This window comes from Pantherophis guttatus, chromosome 18, assembly GCF_059756535.1.
Source record: "Pantherophis guttatus breed Tessera chromosome 18, ASM5975653v1, whole genome shotgun sequence".
NCBI classification, from domain to species: domain Eukaryota; kingdom Metazoa; phylum Chordata; class Lepidosauria; order Squamata; family Colubridae; genus Pantherophis; species Pantherophis guttatus.
Genome location: NC_142080.1, coordinates 13,032,251 through 13,048,571, shown reverse-complemented (window position 1 = coordinate 13,048,571; position 16,321 = coordinate 13,032,251). Strand labels below are relative to the sequence as shown.

The following is a 16,321-nucleotide window of genomic DNA, read 5'->3' as shown; positions in this document are numbered from 1 at the left end:
AGGATACCAGAGATGGAAGGGACCTTGGAGGTCTTCGAGTCCAACCCCTGCTCAAGCCAGAACCCCTATACCATTTCAGACAAATGTCCTCCAAGAGGATCTGGCCTCTACTTGCACCTTCAGATCTTCCAGGGTTGCAGCCATCTTTGTAGAAGAGACACCACTCTAGCTGTCCTCTTTCTGCTGGTTGCCTTCTTCTTCTCCTTCTTCTATCCTTCCCAGCCTTGTAGACTTCCCAGAGAGCGAGGTCACACCTGCTACTACCTTGGAAGCCACTCCCTTCCTGCCCCCTTCTCTTACCTCAAACGGGTGTTGGATGAGGTTCCCCAGTCCTCTAACGCTGAAAGTCTGTATCAGCGGATATGGCTGGGTCATCCATTCCTTCAGCACCTGGAGGATGTCTTGGATGACAAAGAATTGGCAAATTTCCGGGTGAAACAGCAGCTGAAGAAGAAGAGTGGAGATATGGAGCTTTAGCCAAGCCAAGGAAGAGAACTTCCCTGAGAGCCTCGACTAAAGATGCCACTTTCAGCCATTACGGGGAGAGAAAAAGAAAATAAACACAGTCCTCGGTTAGTGACCGCTGAAAGTCACAACGGCATTGACAAAAGAGATACGTCCATTTTTCAGAATTATGACCATGGTAGCATCCTCATGGTCATGTGATCAAAATTTGGGTACTTGCCGGTCCATATTTGAGTTGAAGATGTGGCCCTTTCGTCAACTTAACTGATCCGTTATGGGTGTACATTGTTATAATTTTAAATTGTTTTAATTGGGTTGTTGATTTTAATTTATTGTGATTTGTATTGGATATTGTTTTTGTAAGCCGCCCTGAGTCCCTCGGGAGAATGGCGGCATATAAATATATATATATATATGACGGTCGCAGTGTTTCGAGGTTACGTCATCCCTTTTGTGACTGTCTGATAGGTAGTGTAAATGATAGTTGCAAGAATACAAAAAATAATGCAAAAAGTAAAAGGAATTTGGGGTCATTGAGTCTTCCTTCCTCCCTTTCTCCCATCCTCCCTCCCTCAATCTCCTTCCTTCCTTCCTTCCTTCCTTCCTTCCTTCCTTCCTTCCTTCCTTCCTTCCTCCCTCCCTCCCTCCCTCCCTCCCACAACTTCTGGAGGCAAGCCATTCCACTGATTAACAGAATACCAGGAGACCTTGGAGGTCTTCTAGCCCAACCCCCTGGTGAAGCAGGAGACCTCTACCATGTCAGACAAATGGCTGTCTAGTTTCTTCTTCAAGACCTCCAGTGATGGAGAACCCACAACTTCTAGTTTCTAACCATAAAGTTCTGTTGAACCCTGGGCAACTTTCCTTGAGCTCCAGAAGGTTGGGGTGCATCTCAAGGTCTCCTCACCTCCGAAAAGAAAACCATCCCAATGGTTTTGTGTCTTAAATCGGGGTGGCGCACGTAGGTCTCAGCCTGTCCGAGCATGACCTTCAGCTCATGTTTCGAGTAGTTGAACAAGATCCTAAGAGAATAAATATGGAGAGATCAGACAAGATCTGCTGGTTAGGGAGAAGAAAATCACCAAGCTAGAGAAATCATGAGCTGAATGATCGATAAATGAATTACTCAATGAATTACTCCATTTAGAGAATTTCTCACCCTCCCTCTCTCTCTCTCACCTTCCCTCTCTCTCTCTCACCCTCCCTCTCTCTCTCACCCTCCCTCTCTCTTTCTCCCTCTCCCTCTCCCCTCCCTCTCCTCCCCTCTAATCTTTCCTCTCTCTCACTTTTGCCTTCTGTGTGTCTCTCTCCCTCTTTCTCTCCCTCTTTCTCTCCCTCTCCCCTTCCCTCTCTCTCCCCTTCCCCCTATCTCTCTGCCTCCTCTTCTTCCTCCTCTCCCTCTGCCTCCCCTCCCTCTCTCACCCACTGCCCCTCGTAGCCAAGCTCTTTTGACTTTTAATTTCTTACCGGACCAGGTGGAAAATGCCTTCAAACACACTTTCAGGACTCATCAGCATCGCCCAACATTGAACCATATCTAAGTCCTTGAACTCCTCCTGATAGCCGGTGCGCAAGATGAGGTGTTTGACGGCTTTGACTGCGTTGCTAAATGAAACAAAGGCAGAAGACTTGTTGCCAATCATTCAGCTGATCCCCCTGCACTTCCGACCGTTACAGTATCCCTATGGTCATGTGGTCAGAATTCAGACTCTCGGCAACTGACCCATATTTATGACGGTCGCAGTGTCTCAGAGTCACGCGATCCCCTTTTGGGACCTTCTGACAAGCAAAGTCAACGGGGAAGCCAGATTCACTTAACGACCATGGGACTTAACCAGTGCAATGATTCACTTAACCACTCTGGCAAGAAAGGTTGCAAAATGGGACAAAGTTCACTTAACGACTGTTTCCTGAGCTTTGCAGAAATGGAGAAAGGATCCAGATTGGGCCCAGGAGATTCCTTACCCCAGATGGTAGGTCTGTTCTGACCCGCTCTTGCCTGCTCCCAGCAGAAAATAGATGTGCGTCACGAGCGCCAGGAGCAGGCTGGAGAACTTATGCTGGACAATGGTTGCTGCCTCAGGAAGCGAGAGGAGGAAGGAGAGCGCATTGGTGGCCTAGAAACAGGAGGAGAGGAGAGTCAGCTCGGGCTCATCAGGTTACTTAGATTCATCATCATCATCTATTTCTTCTTTTAACGACCCCCTAATCCCTTGCGGGGTGGAGTCTGGGCAACTGAATGGAGCTGAGGCTTTCCTGGCTGGATGCCCTTCTTGTCGCCAATGCAGAGTTTTGTTCGGCAGATACATTCTCATTGTGCCCAGAGAGAGAAAAAAATCCTCATGTCCATGAAACCTGAGCCAGGAAAGTCCATGTCTGAGACACGGAGCAAAAGGTTGCTAGAAGTGGGACTTCTGAAACTCCCATTCTACACCCCCTCCAGACTTTGAGAGGCCAGTGGGGTGTAGATACAGGACAAAAGGGAGACAACAAGTAGCACAAGTGAGACAGAACTGGGGACAAAGAGATCGGTAACCTCACGTTTCTCTGTTTGTCTTCATTCCTAAGTGGGCTCTTGACTCTCCACCTCTTAGGGGTCCTTGGAGGGGCCCTGGGTGCTGTCTGAGCATGTGTTTTTTGGTTGCAGATGTTTCATGACCCAGCTAGGTAACATCATCAGTGCTGGAAGAGTTAGGCTTAGAGGTAGGGTTAGACTGGTTGGGTCGGGAAACATCTGCAAGAAAACCACCAAGCTCAGTAAGCACCAAGGACCCCACAGTTCAAACCTGGACTACAAATCTATTGGTCTTAATTAATTAAATTTCTCCACCGGCCATCTGAGCAATCTGACACTGGGAAGTTTACAACAATGTAATAAAACAATATAACACATAATAAAAATACAGATTAAGAATATTTAAAATAAGATATGACACAAAGTACTCCGTTGGGTGTTTGCCTTTGTTGGTTCCTATCATGTATTTTCTTAAATCAAACTCTTTTTTAGTTATTTCTGTAAGAAATAACGTAAGAAATGAATAAAGGAATCAATTGAATTATGAATGATTGGATGAGTAAAGGAATGAATAAATGAAGGAATGTATGAATAAACGAATAAATCAATGAACGGATACATGAATGAATGGATTAATGAATAGATGAACCGATGGATGGATGGGTGGATAGATGATAGAGCTGGCTGGCTGGCTGGCTGGATGAATGGGTGGATGAATGGATGGATGGATGAATATCAAAGCTGTTCTGGTGAGGAAGCCCACAGATGCCTCTACTTTCAATGGGGCACTTTGGGGGGAAGGGGGGCTTACGTCAAATTTTGCTCTGATTTCAGCCCCCACCAGTTTGCCCTCTGCCTCCCTCCAGCCAGGGCGTGCCTGCTCCTGATGAGGAGACCCCCGAGGGTGACTCTTCTGCTCAGCCCCTTCCCCCTTTCCTCAGGCCTGGCCCACCTGCAGATCTCAGGAAAGGAGAGCCACCGGTTGAGGGCTTACCGCAATGGGCATGATGGATTTGCTTGTTCCCCTCCCAATAGCTTCGGTGCTGGGATCGTGGTCATCAAGCCTTTTGAGGAGGGGCTTCATGATCTTCAGGTTAGCATAGGGGTCTGCAGCCAGCGCCCTCCACAGTTCCCTGGCACTTCTGTGCAGGTGGAAAAATGGATTGGGGAAAAAAATCAGATTCTTTCCCCATTTTCAAAGAGACGGCCATTCCAGATAGATTAACCCCCCCAACGGAAGAAAGGGTTAGAGAACCGATGGCCAAATGAACTGCTTTAAGGCATGGAAAAAGATATAGCTACAGGTAGTTCTCGACTTGCAACCGTTTGTCTAGTAGCCATTCAAAGGAGGGCCTCTGCGCCACCGGAAGTGCCAGAGAACCCAGAACTGGTCAAGGGGGGGGGAGGTTTCTAGGAGCAGTGTGTCTACAGAATTAACCCAAAGGTGCTTTTCACAGAAGGACCGAGTTGGAAGGGACCTTGGAGCAGTGGTGAAATTCAAAAATGTTCCCAACCGGTTCTGTGGGCGTTGGTTGGTGGGCATGTGACCGGGTGGCCGTTTCTTGGTGGTCATATGACCAGGCGGCCGTGGCTTGGTGGTTATGTGTCCGGGTGGGCGTGGCTGCACAACTGATTCACACACAATGCAGAAGCTCACTGAATCACAGAGAGCTCAAAAGCAAACGATCACACTTTACACAAAAGTAACACAAAAGCTACACAACTGACTCACATACAATGCAGAGGCAGCTGGACTTTACACAAAATGGCCCCTGCAACAAACAGGAACCTCACAGACAATCAGGCACAGCTGATTTTCTCACAGCTGACTGGTAGTAAAAAAATGCTGAAATTAGAAATTACAAAAAGGTTCCGACATTGCCCGGCACAGCTGATTGTCGTACGTTTTAAAGCGTTTTTTCTTACTACCGGTTCGGGCAAACAGTAGCAATTATTACTATCGGTTCGGGCGAACCAGACCAAACCAGAGGATTTCACCCCTGCCTTGGAGGTCTTGTACTCCAAACCGCTTCTCAGGCAGGAAATCTTATCCCATTTCAGACAAATGGCTGTCCAATCTCTTCTTGAAAACCTCCAGTGATGGTGCACCCGCAACTTCTGGAGGCAAGTTGTTCCACTGGTTAATTGTTTGCACTGCTAGGAAAGTTCTGCACATTGTAGGTTGCTTCTCTCTTTGATTCGTCTCCACCCTTTGCTTCTTGTCCTGCCCTCAGGTGGTTTGGAAAATAGGTTGACCCCCTCCTCTTTGTGGCAGCCCCTCAGATATCAGAACACTGCTATCCTGTCCCCCCTCAATCCTTCCTTTCATCGAACTAGAGAGACCCAATTCCTGCAACTCTTCTTCATATGTTTTAGGCTCCGGTTCACTAATCATCTTCGTTGCTCTTCTCTGCACTCTTTCAGAGTCTCTGCATTGTTTCTACAGTGTGGCGACCAAGAAAGTTAAAAAACTAAGGAGGTCCAGCTGCCTTTTGGAAAAGCACCTTTGGGACAATCATGACCTGGATGGTGGAGACAACCAGCCTAGGAAGCTCTCAGAATTCAGATCGACTGCACAGCCAACCAGCGACTGCACTGGCCCTCAACCAACCCAATGCAACCTCCCCCCCAATCAGCACATGACCTGCCCACCCCAAGCTACAGATATTCACCCCTATCGCAAATGGTTGAGAATCTCTGTAGAGTACAAGAAAACAGGAGGCACATCTCCTTGAGGTTCTTCTTACCCATCGCACGCCACCGAGCACTCGAGGAGAATATCCACGACTTTGTTCACCCGTTTGGACGCCAGGTGACACACTGCCTTTAGCGTTTGTTGTTTGGTGGCAGGGTCCAAGATCTTCGGGAGACGTCGGTAGATCTCCTTGAGGATCATGGGCAGCTATGGCAAAAGAGAAATCCAAGGGATGACCAACTTTCTCAACAGCCCTAAGATTACCTGGTGGTCTCCATCCAACCCTAGCCTTCTTAAATCCAGCCGAAGTCAACAAGGTCTCACCCATTCTCATCTTTCTTTTCTACAAAATCTCCTCTATCCCTTTTGCTCCAAACCCTGCCATTTTCTTACCTCCTCCATGTCCATCCCACATTCTTCCAAGAACGAATTGAGCAGGAGTCCCGCAGTGTGTGAAATGTTTTTGTCCAGGTGTGTCAGAGCTGCCAGGGCTTTTAAGATCAGGTCGTTTATTTGTGACGGGCTCAGATGCTCGCCAAAGGCCTATCGGAAAGAAGAAAAGGAGACCATGAAGAGATGCATCAGGGTTTTGACAAGCCAGAGACTTTGACCCGTATCTGGGGACAGCACCCCATGTAGAGAGGCAGGCCGTATTCCATGACATCCACCACGTGATATTAGGATGTGGGTGAAAGAAGCCAACATGGCAGCCGAGATCGCCTGCTCCTAGACATTGTGGGGGATGGATATCCACCCTCCGGCCTTTGGAGCCTGCCGTCCCCACTGTGATATTGACTTTTTTGAGTATCTCCAGGTCAAGAGGAGGAGAGAAAGGAAGGTCAATAAGAAGCCAGGCAAAATGCTGAACGAAAACGTACCGTAGCCATTTTGGAGACGTTATTATAAAATATTGTTGGGCCCGAAAAGGAGAAGTCTTCCCTCAGCCAAGTGACGACCTTCCCCTTCTTGTTTCTAGGTTTCTCATCCATTTCTTTGGCTTTGGAGGGAGGAAAACAAGAGAAGGTCAGATTTTGGCATTCGGAACTTCTGAACATCCTTCGTCTGACGGCCGGTTTAGTCGTTCCAACAGAAGAGAAGATCTGTAGCTCAGGGCTGACCTGAGGGGTCCCTGGTGCTCTCTGGGCTCGGTGGTTTTCTCGTTACCTAGTTGGGTCATGAAACCTTCACAAGAAAACAACAAAGCTCAGAGACACCAGTCCTCCTCCTCCCCCCTCGCTCCCTCTTTCTCTGCCCCCCTCCTTTCTCTTATCTCACTGATCAGGAACGAAACAGGTACAATGACCTCTTTAGTGGTCCAATTACAGGCAGTCCTCGACTTACGGCCACAATTGAGTCCTAAGCAAGACAGTTATGAAGCGAGTTTTGCCTCAGGTTGCGATTTTTTTTCTTGCCAGCGTGGTTAAGTGAATTGCCGCAGCAGTTAAGTTAGCAACCCGGTTGTTAAGTGAATCCGTCTTCCCCATTGACTTTGTTTGGCAGAAGGTCACAAAAGGGATCACATGACCCTGGGACACTGCGACCGTCATAAATCGGAGTCAGTGGCCAAGTGTCCAGATTTTGATCCCGTGAGCATGGGGATGCTGCAACGGTCGTAAGTGTGAAAGACAATCACAAGTCACTTTTTTTCAGTGCCGGTTAAACTTTGAATGGTCACTAAATGAATTGTTGTAAGTCAAGGACTACCTGTAACCCCTTTTCTAGGTTAACACAATAGATGGGACTGTAAATGGAGGGGAAATATAGGGCTACATAAGAGACAAATTACATAAATGAAGGAATGAAGGAATGAACCAACAAACGAATGAACAAATGAATGAATGAATCTAACCGGATTTAACCCAGACTACCTTGGTCTGATGTGCAAATGAAGCATTAGGTTGTGAATTGATTGTGTGCTGCCTGGGGAATTCTGGGCATTGAAATCCACATGGCTTAAAGTTGCCACTGGGTTAAGCTTTTAACTAGCCAAATTTAACCGATCCTTTTCTTTAGGTAAACCATTGATATAAGTGCCTGTCTTTCAACCGATTGTGGACGGCTCCCAATTAAAAATTAGAAGACACGTAAAATGGGGTTGAAACTATAAAATTAACAAATAATGTATTGCAATTATAAACCCTCTTTAGCTCTTTCCTTAACAATGCCCACTCAACCCGTAACTTGGTTAACCCGTTTTCTGGCTTCCTGCAATACATGCAGCCATCCAATGACTAAAAGGTGGCTTTGCAAAACACGCTAAGACCCAATCCATGTGCCAAGACTCACAAGCCCAGGCTGGCTGATGGCAGATGCCTAGCCTAACTCTGTGGTCGGCAAACTGCAGCTCGCGAGCCACATGCGGCTCTTTGGCCCCTTGAGTGTGGCTCTTCCACAAAATACCACCTGCGGGCGCGCACGCACAGTGCGATTGGAACTTCGTGGCCCATGCGCAGAAGTCGGTTTTCGGCCTGGGCGAGTCTATTCTGAAGAAGTGGCATTAGAAGAAGTGGGGGTGTCTTGCGGGCGAGAGACGGGAGACGGGAGACGCGGCGCAGGTGGGCCATGGGATACGCAGCGTGGGAGAGGCGCACGCGATTCATGCACGAGTTGAGTCAGCCAGTCAGTCAGCAATCTCCTTGTGCAGTGGTTAGTGCTAGTCGCATCCGCCAATCACGCGCGGGTGACAAAAGTAACTACTCGGAGCATAAAGTTACCTGTATTTTTCCAACCAGCTGCAAATCCTACAGGTATTTTTGTCATCAATTTAAGAATTGTAATTATTTTGTGTTGGTGGCTTTATTATTATAAAATGAAACATGTTTTTAGGTGCCCTGTTTGACATGGCTACAAAGAAGAAGCAAAGAAAAACGGAAGACGAAAACCATGAATTTAAAGTTGAATGGACCGAGACTTTCGCGTTTGTTCAAAACTTAAATGGCCTTCCGACCTGTCTCATTTGTCAGGAAAAATTGGTGCATAACAAGAAATCAAATTTGGAGAGACACTTTAAAACTAAACACGTGCCATTTAGTAGTAAATATCCTGTCGGTGATGCAAGGAAGAAAGCAGTTGAGGAACTTCAGAAGAGTCAAGAAAAATCAAGTTCTGTATTTGATTACTGGATTCAATCTTCCAACAATGTTAATATTGCAAGTTTTGTGGTTAGTCAAAAGATTGCTAAGAGAGGAAAACCATATACAGACGGCGAATACATAAAAAGTTGTTTTATAAATGCATCCGAAGAGCTATTTCGGGATTTTAAGAACAAAGCCGATATTCTAAAAAAAATTAAAGAGTTACCATTGTCTGCTAAAACAGTGAAAGACAGAACAGTCAAAATGTCTTCGAATATACTGATTAAACCTCTTAATCATCACCAATTTAAAGGATTTTTAGTTGAAATGGAGAGCGAGTACGCCGATCTTCTGCTGCATAACAAGGTACGTTGGTTATCAAGAGGAAACGTTTTGAAACGTTTCGCTTCCTTATTAACAGAAATTAAAGCATTTCTCCATGAGAAGGGGATTCGCTATCCAGAACTAACGAACGATCAGTGGATCCAAAAATTTTATTTCATGGTAGATATTACGTCTCATTTGAATCAGCTTAATCGTAAACTACAGGGGAAAGGAATCACCATTTTTTCGATGTTAGAAGAAGTTATTTCATTCGAAAACCAATGATCTCTTTTTGCTCAAGATTTTGAAAGAGAAACTTCGATTCACTTTCCAAGCCTGTTGAAACATCGCTGATGCTGATCAAAAGTATGGTAATGCAGAAAATCTGCAACAGAAGATTGAAAAAGAGATTTTAATGGTACAATATAATTTCACAGAATATGCGATAAGATTAAGAGGTTTGCAGGAAAATAATAGAGAGGATTTAAGGAAAATATCTTCTGAATTTCTAGCTGGGATTCTAAAGGTTCAACCTGACGAAGTGTTTTGTAGGATTGACAGAGTTTATCGAATTAACTCCTGGATTGCCAAGCAAAGGCAATTGCCTAGAGATGTGGTGATTTATTTTACAGACAAAGAAATTAGGAATAATATCGTGCAAAATTCCTTCAATTCTAATTTGCAATTGTATGGAAGAAAGATTTGGATTTACAAGGAACTCCCACCTAAGATATTGATGGAAAGGAAGAAATTTGGTTTTCTGGTGAATGAGTTAAAAAAGAGAAATATCTCATTCAGGTGGGACGCCCCAGTTGGTATTATATTTAGATACCAAGGAGAAAGATATCAGCTAAATACTGTTGAAAGAGCGGAAGAATTTTATCAAAATAGGTTGAAAATGAACTTAATATCTTCAGGTATAATACAGGATAAGCAGAAGGAGCCGGAAATAAAGGTAAAATATCGAATTACAGAGACTGTACTAGATGAATTGCCTTTGGATTTATTGGATACCCCAGCTGGACTATCTACAAATTTGAGAGAAGTGGCATCTAACATTAATGTGATGACTTATCAAGGCAAGGATAAGTATGGAAACCAATTAGGGGATGTACAAGGGATAAAAAAGAAACATGAGATACAAAAACAAAACCAACAAGACCAATCTACAAAGCAGAATAAAAACCGACCAGATGATACACAATTTGTAGAAAGGAAACCAGGATGGAAACCAAACCCACAAAAAGAAAAGAAAAAAAGAAATAGGTGGCATAAAAATAGAAATTTCTAAATTAGGCAACAGTGAAGCCAGTGACTTTAAAATATGAATGATTATGTGTAAACACAGAAGAGGCAATGTATTGGTTAATATCATCCTGAGGATTGTGGCAGATCTCTGCATGGCCGTAATTTGGGGACGTGAAACGAGCCTTAAACTGATGGATTTGAATTATCCATTTTGGAATTTCTTTTTGTGTTGATAAACATATTATATTATCTTGAATTACAAGGCAAGAGAATTATGCTGGGGCATGCAGAAGATCGGGTTGTTACCCACTACGATGATGGGAATTAATAATCCTGATGAAACCCACAATTATTACTATATGGAATATAATTATAATGTCACTCGGGTGGTTGTTTTTACTTTTATACATATAAGAAGATATTTACTACTGACGGGGGCAGATATGATTGAAGATCCTGAATAAACTGTTGCACCAGTAAGCTATGTTACCCGATTATGGATGTTGGTTCTACCAATCCAGTGGAAAGACCTCAAAGAAGATACTACATGGATTATAAATTTAAAGTCATTGTCTTTTCTTTTTTTTTATTTAGATATAATGGAAAATATAGACATATATTTTTAAGTAGTGTGGGCAGTGATTCAAAGATATTAAGAAATGTTGTGTATGGTAATTTTGCATGATAGTGGGTGAATAAGCTAGTTAGTAGATTGATTAGTCTAAGAAAAGGGATTTTTAAGTGATATATTTAGGGGAGTGGAGGAAATGGATAGAGTGGAATAAATGTTAAACTAGATTTTATGGGGAAGGCCACTTTGAAATGTTATACTAATATATATAGAAGATTAAATGTTAAAGTAGGACTTATTGTATAGTTTTAAAGTGGAGAAGTTATTCTATAATGTCATAGTATAATGTCTTTTTTTTTTCCCTTTCTTTTCTCTTTTCTGAAATGTATGGATAAAGGGGGATGTTATAATATTAATAATATTTTTAGTAAGTAAAGGTCAATATCTAGAGGAGGGAGTAAGTAATCTGTTATGAATTAGGTTTTTTTTTTTTGTTATGAAGAAGTCACAGGGGGGGATGGGTGGGGAGGGGGGGTTAGGGAGGAGGAGGGAGAGGGGAAAAAAAAGGGGGGGAAATTTGTATTTGAAAACTTTTTCAATAAAAAAAAAAGAGTAAATTGAGAAGTTGTCTTATTGATGAGAACCTGGAATCGTGCCTAAAATTAAAAACAACATACAAACCTGACTTACTCAAACTTTCCAAGGAGATGCAAGGCCATTGTTCACATTAGTGTTTGTCAGTCATTGTCATGATTTAATTTTATGGATATTGTAAGGTCAATTGTAAGGAATTTAATTTTATCAATAAATAATATCGTTGTTAAGTATGAGATCAAGTTTTATTCAACGTACCTATAGTTTAACTAAGACTTAAAACTTTAAGTAAAGTTTATTAAGTTAATTTTAGGGAACGTTGTGGAGTGAAAGAAGATGTAGTGTCGAGGAGATGGTTTGGACATATAAAGAGGATGAACGAAAGGAGATAGACGAAAGAAGTATACAGGACGAGTGTGGATGGGAGAGATGGAAGGGGTCGACCTCAGCGAACGTACCTCCATCAGATTGAGGACGTTCTTAGCAAAGGCCAGTTTAGGAGTACCCTAATTAAGTTAATAACAATGTACCTACCTATCTAGTTTAAGTTTAACCGATTTGGCTCTCCAAAGAAATTTCAATCGTTGTACTGTTGATATTTGGCTCTGTTGACTAATGAGTTTGCCGACCACTGGCCTAACGGATCCACTTAACGTGAGAAACTCAGTCTTCAAATGACCCCTGGCCCTGAGAGGTGCCAATACCAACGGCCAATTCCAGGCATCTCTGCCCAGGCAAACGACCGGGGTCTTGGTCACGCCACAAGCTGTGCCACCCAGTGCTCTCCTGGGCAGTGCGCATCCCTGGGCTCCTGGCAGCCCTTGGAGTCCAACTTTCTCACCCATTTTGCTCATGATGAGGTGGTGGAGGTGGTAGGCGGCCTCTGCGGACGTCTGGCCAACTTCTTTGCTGGTGTCGCCAACGTGCAGGCCCAGCAAAGCCACCAGCTGTCCCAGCAAAGAAAAGTCACCTGTGGGCTAATGAAAGGAAGCAAAAAGGAGGGGAAAGATGAGAAGGGGGGCTCATGAAGGTTTCAGCCAACTGAAATCAGAGCATAGGAACCATAGCACCACAGAATCCTAGAATCCTACCTTTTAGAATTCTAGAATCACAGAATCTTAGAAACATAAAATCTTAGAATTTTAGAATTATCCAATATTTGAATCTTAGAAGACTAGAATCATAGTCATAGATTCATAAAATCAGTGAATCCTAGAATCTTTGAATAATAGAATCTTAGAATCATAGAATCTTTGAATTTCTAAATCATACAATCTTTGAATCTCTGAATCTTTGAATCTCTGAATCTTTGAATCACAGAACCTTAGAACCTTAGAATCCCAGAACCTCAATTGCTGGAAGGGACTGTGGAGGTTTTCTCCTCCAACCCCTTCATCAAGCGGGACTCCTTATATCCTCCTGGTCACATCCCAAAGATGCTTTTTCCAAAAGGCAGCAGGACTTTCTTCTTTTTCTTCCTTTCTTTGAAAACATCTCACTGCGCATCCCAAACGGTGACTTACGTCGAAATTGACGTTTTCAGAAACGAACTTCAGGAGGTGTCTGATGCTCTTGATGGCCCTCTCTCTCTCGTGTCTCTTGGGAGATTCAATCCAGGGATTAATGTGCTGCCAGGAAAAACAAAGGAGGAGGAGGAAAGGAAGAATTTGTGATTCACAGTTGGAAGAGCCACAGAAGTTGCCAGGACTGGGGAGAAAATCTAAGGAGCTCAACAAATTTGAGACATTGGTCAATTGAGGTCTATTTTAGACTGAAAACTAGAGTAGCAATTGAAGATTTCTGGAATACAACTAGTCTTACAACAGTTCATTTAGAGCCGTGGTGGCACAGTGGTTAGAACGCAGTATTGCAGGCTAATTCTGCCAACTGCCAGAAGTTCAGCAGTTCCATCCTGATCGGCTCCAGGTTGACTCAGCTTTCCGTCCTTACCAGGTCGGTAAAATGAGGACCCAGATAGGACAAGAACCTGGGTCCTCATTTAGAGAGGGCTGTAAACCACGGTGAAGCGGTATGTAAGTCTAAGTGCTATTAGTATTTAGTCACTGTTCAAAGTTACAATGGCACTGAAAAAGGGACTTACGACCATTCTTCACACTTATGACCATTGCAGCATCCCTATGGTCACATGATCAAAATTTGAACACTTGGCCAATGACTCATCTTTATGACGGCTGCAGCATCCCAGCTCGGTCCCTAAATGAATGGCTGTATGTCGAGGACTTCCTGTATAAGTAGTCCTTGACTTACGACCAGAATTTGGGGTGCTTACCAAGGTGGATGTTAGGTGACTTGTGACTGGCTTTATGACCTTTTTTTGCCAGGGTTGAACGAATCCCTGTGGTCCTTAAGTGAATAATGCAGTCATTAGCCGAATCTCGCTTTCCCCGTAGACTTTGGCTTGTCGGAAGCCAGTTGGGCAGTTCGCCAATGGTGTTCAGGTGACCTCCCCCCCCAGGATGCTGCAACCATCACAAATACAGGTAGTCCTCGACTTATGACCACAATGAGTCCAAAATTTCTGTTGCTAAAATGAATCCCATCGGCATCGACATAATCTGCATCGGTCAATTGCAGAAGGCAGCTTTACTCGGAACAGCTGTGAGGCTCTATGACAGGGGTGTCAAACTCGATTTCATGGAGGGCCGAATCAAGGTTGTGTTTGACCTCGAGGGGGGCGTGGCCGAGGTGGGAGTGGCCAGCTCAACGTCTCTCGTGTCAGGGGCACCTGTGGACTTCCCTGAGACCCTCCCTCACTCTTATTATCATCTCCTCCCTCCCTCCCTCCCTTCCTCCTTGCCGTGGGACAAGAGAGACACGAATATCAGAGAAATAGTGGAATAGAATCATTAGTGAAAAGATGCCAGAGGAGGGACAAAACAAATGTAAATGACAAAAATGAACATCATTTTTTAACTATTGAAATGAGTTCAATTGAATGGTTGAATTGTCCCATGGGACGAGTTGTCCACCCAACAGCCACATTTGCCTATCCCGGGTCCTTGGGAGGGGCTCGACAACTGGACAGAATCGCCAAATCCAGCCTAAACATCTGGCTGACCAACCCCGAGAAAGAATCACTCTTTACCGTCAAGACATCCTGCAGGGAATCCAAATTGGGAGCCTCGGACAGCAAGGCGGTGAGCATGGTGTTGCAGGTGGTCACCATCTGGTCATAAAAATCCTAGAAGGAGAAAAAGAATATCTAAAGGAAGAAGTGGTGTAAAGGAAGAAAGAGGAAGAAATCCAGGGCTGGGGAACTTATGGCCCTTTTAGGACGACTGGTGGACTGCAACGCCCAACAATCCTGAGCCAGCCACGGACTTCTGGGAGTTGAAGTCCACCCTTCTGCAATCAACGGAGTGGCCCGTCTTGCAGGGCTGGTTTTTCTTCCAGAGTTGGAGGAAATGCTTTCTCGGCTGAACACGAGGAACAAAAGGACATTGGGCTCCATGGATGGATCCAGAGTTTTGGAGGAGATTTTGAATCATGCTTATTTCCAGGTGGATCTCAGATGGCTTGGCTCCATCTGGACTGCTCACCTGAGTTTGAGCTGGTTGTCCTGGGCTGTTCACGTTCAGTTTTGTCACCAGGTAAGCCGGCAAGGAAAACACCTTCTGGATGCTTTTTCTCACCACTTTAGACCTCATCTCGGAGTTCAAGGGGGGCTTCATACGGCTGATGAAAGACGAGAAAAGAGGAGGAGGGTGAGAAGATCATAGACTCATTAGGCTAAAAGGGACCTCGGAGGTCTTCTACTCCAACCCTTGCTTGATGGTCCTTAAACCATCCCAGTCATATGGTTGTCCCCTCTTTTCTTGAAAACCTCGAGGGATGGAGCACCCCCAACTTCTGGAGGCAAACTGTTCCACTGATGGATTGTTCTCGGTGTCAGGAAATTTCTCCTGGATCTCTCTTTGATAAGCTTCCATACATCACTTCTCATCATGCTCTCAGCTACTTTGGAGGGGAAGTTGACCCCCTCCTCTCTCTGAGAGCCCCTCAAATATCAGAACTCCCCTCATCATCCTGGTTGCTCTTCCCTGCACTCTTTCTAGAGTCTCAACATCTTTTTTATATTGTGGTGACCAAAACAGGATGCAGGATTTCTCTCTCTCTCCCTCCCTCCTTCCTCTGTCTCTCTCTCTCTCTCTGTCTCTCTCTCTCTCTCTCTCTGTCTCTTGGCAGGTACATACCTCATGCAGGTGATGGTGATGATCGCTTGATGGAGATTTTCGATGGACAAGGGTCTCGCGGGCTCATCTTCAATGACTTCCTGAAAAGAGAAGGAAACCCATCTAAGAAAGAACCTGAGATATGGCCACCCTCCAGCTGGCCCTCTTCCCAGCCCTACGCTTTTTCTGGTTGACACAGGAAGTCCCCAGCTTACAACTGGTCACTTAGCCACCATTTAAAGTTTTGAGGGATCTCTTCAGGACTACTTATGACCCAGATGCCAAGTTCCGAGAGGCGCCCCTTCCTCAGCGATCCTGTGACCCCATTTCGGTCACTTGGCCACCAGCTTGCATTGATGGCAGTTTGCAGTGTCCCGTGACCATGATTTAAGTCAGGGGTGGGTAACTGTGGCCTCTTGATGACCTATATAAAATTGGGAAGCCAGATTCCCTTAACAGCCGTGCGATTAACTGAACGAAAATGATTCGGCTAACAACGGTGGCAAGACAGGTCGTACAATGGGCAGAATTCCCTTAACAAATGTCCCACTTAGCAACAAAACCTTTCAGGCTCCATTGATTGGCATTCAATTTGGTTCAAATTCACTTCCAAAAAGGAAGACGCCCAGGAGCACCTGCCTC

General features: G+C 44.7%; 1 protein-coding gene across 3 annotated transcripts in view; it reads right to left on the bottom strand.

The window, feature by feature from the left end:
• Nucleotides 1-16,321, bottom strand: part of LOC148111607 (maestro heat-like repeat family member 5) — a 31,932-nt gene that overhangs the window by 3,533 nt on the left and 12,078 nt on the right. For all 3 annotated transcript variants that reach the window (XM_087880811.1, XM_087880809.1, XM_087880810.1), the window contains exons 9-21: nucleotides 15,701-15,780; nucleotides 15,047-15,182; nucleotides 14,593-14,688; nucleotides 13,010-13,114; nucleotides 12,328-12,463; nucleotides 6,554-6,672; nucleotides 6,069-6,218; nucleotides 5,728-5,882; nucleotides 3,975-4,122; nucleotides 2,431-2,582; nucleotides 1,933-2,070; nucleotides 1,373-1,487; nucleotides 301-444 (exon numbers count right to left, since the gene is read on the bottom strand). In XM_087880811.1, coding sequence (XP_087736937.1) covers nucleotides 301-444; nucleotides 1,373-1,487; nucleotides 1,933-2,070; nucleotides 2,431-2,582; nucleotides 3,975-4,122; nucleotides 5,728-5,882; nucleotides 6,069-6,218; nucleotides 6,554-6,672; nucleotides 12,328-12,463; nucleotides 13,010-13,114; nucleotides 14,593-14,688; nucleotides 15,047-15,182; nucleotides 15,701-15,780 — 1,674 coding nt within the window. The remainder of the gene's footprint in view (nucleotides 1-300; nucleotides 445-1,372; nucleotides 1,488-1,932; nucleotides 2,071-2,430; nucleotides 2,583-3,974; nucleotides 4,123-5,727; nucleotides 5,883-6,068; nucleotides 6,219-6,553; nucleotides 6,673-12,327; nucleotides 12,464-13,009; nucleotides 13,115-14,592; nucleotides 14,689-15,046; nucleotides 15,183-15,700; nucleotides 15,781-16,321) is intronic.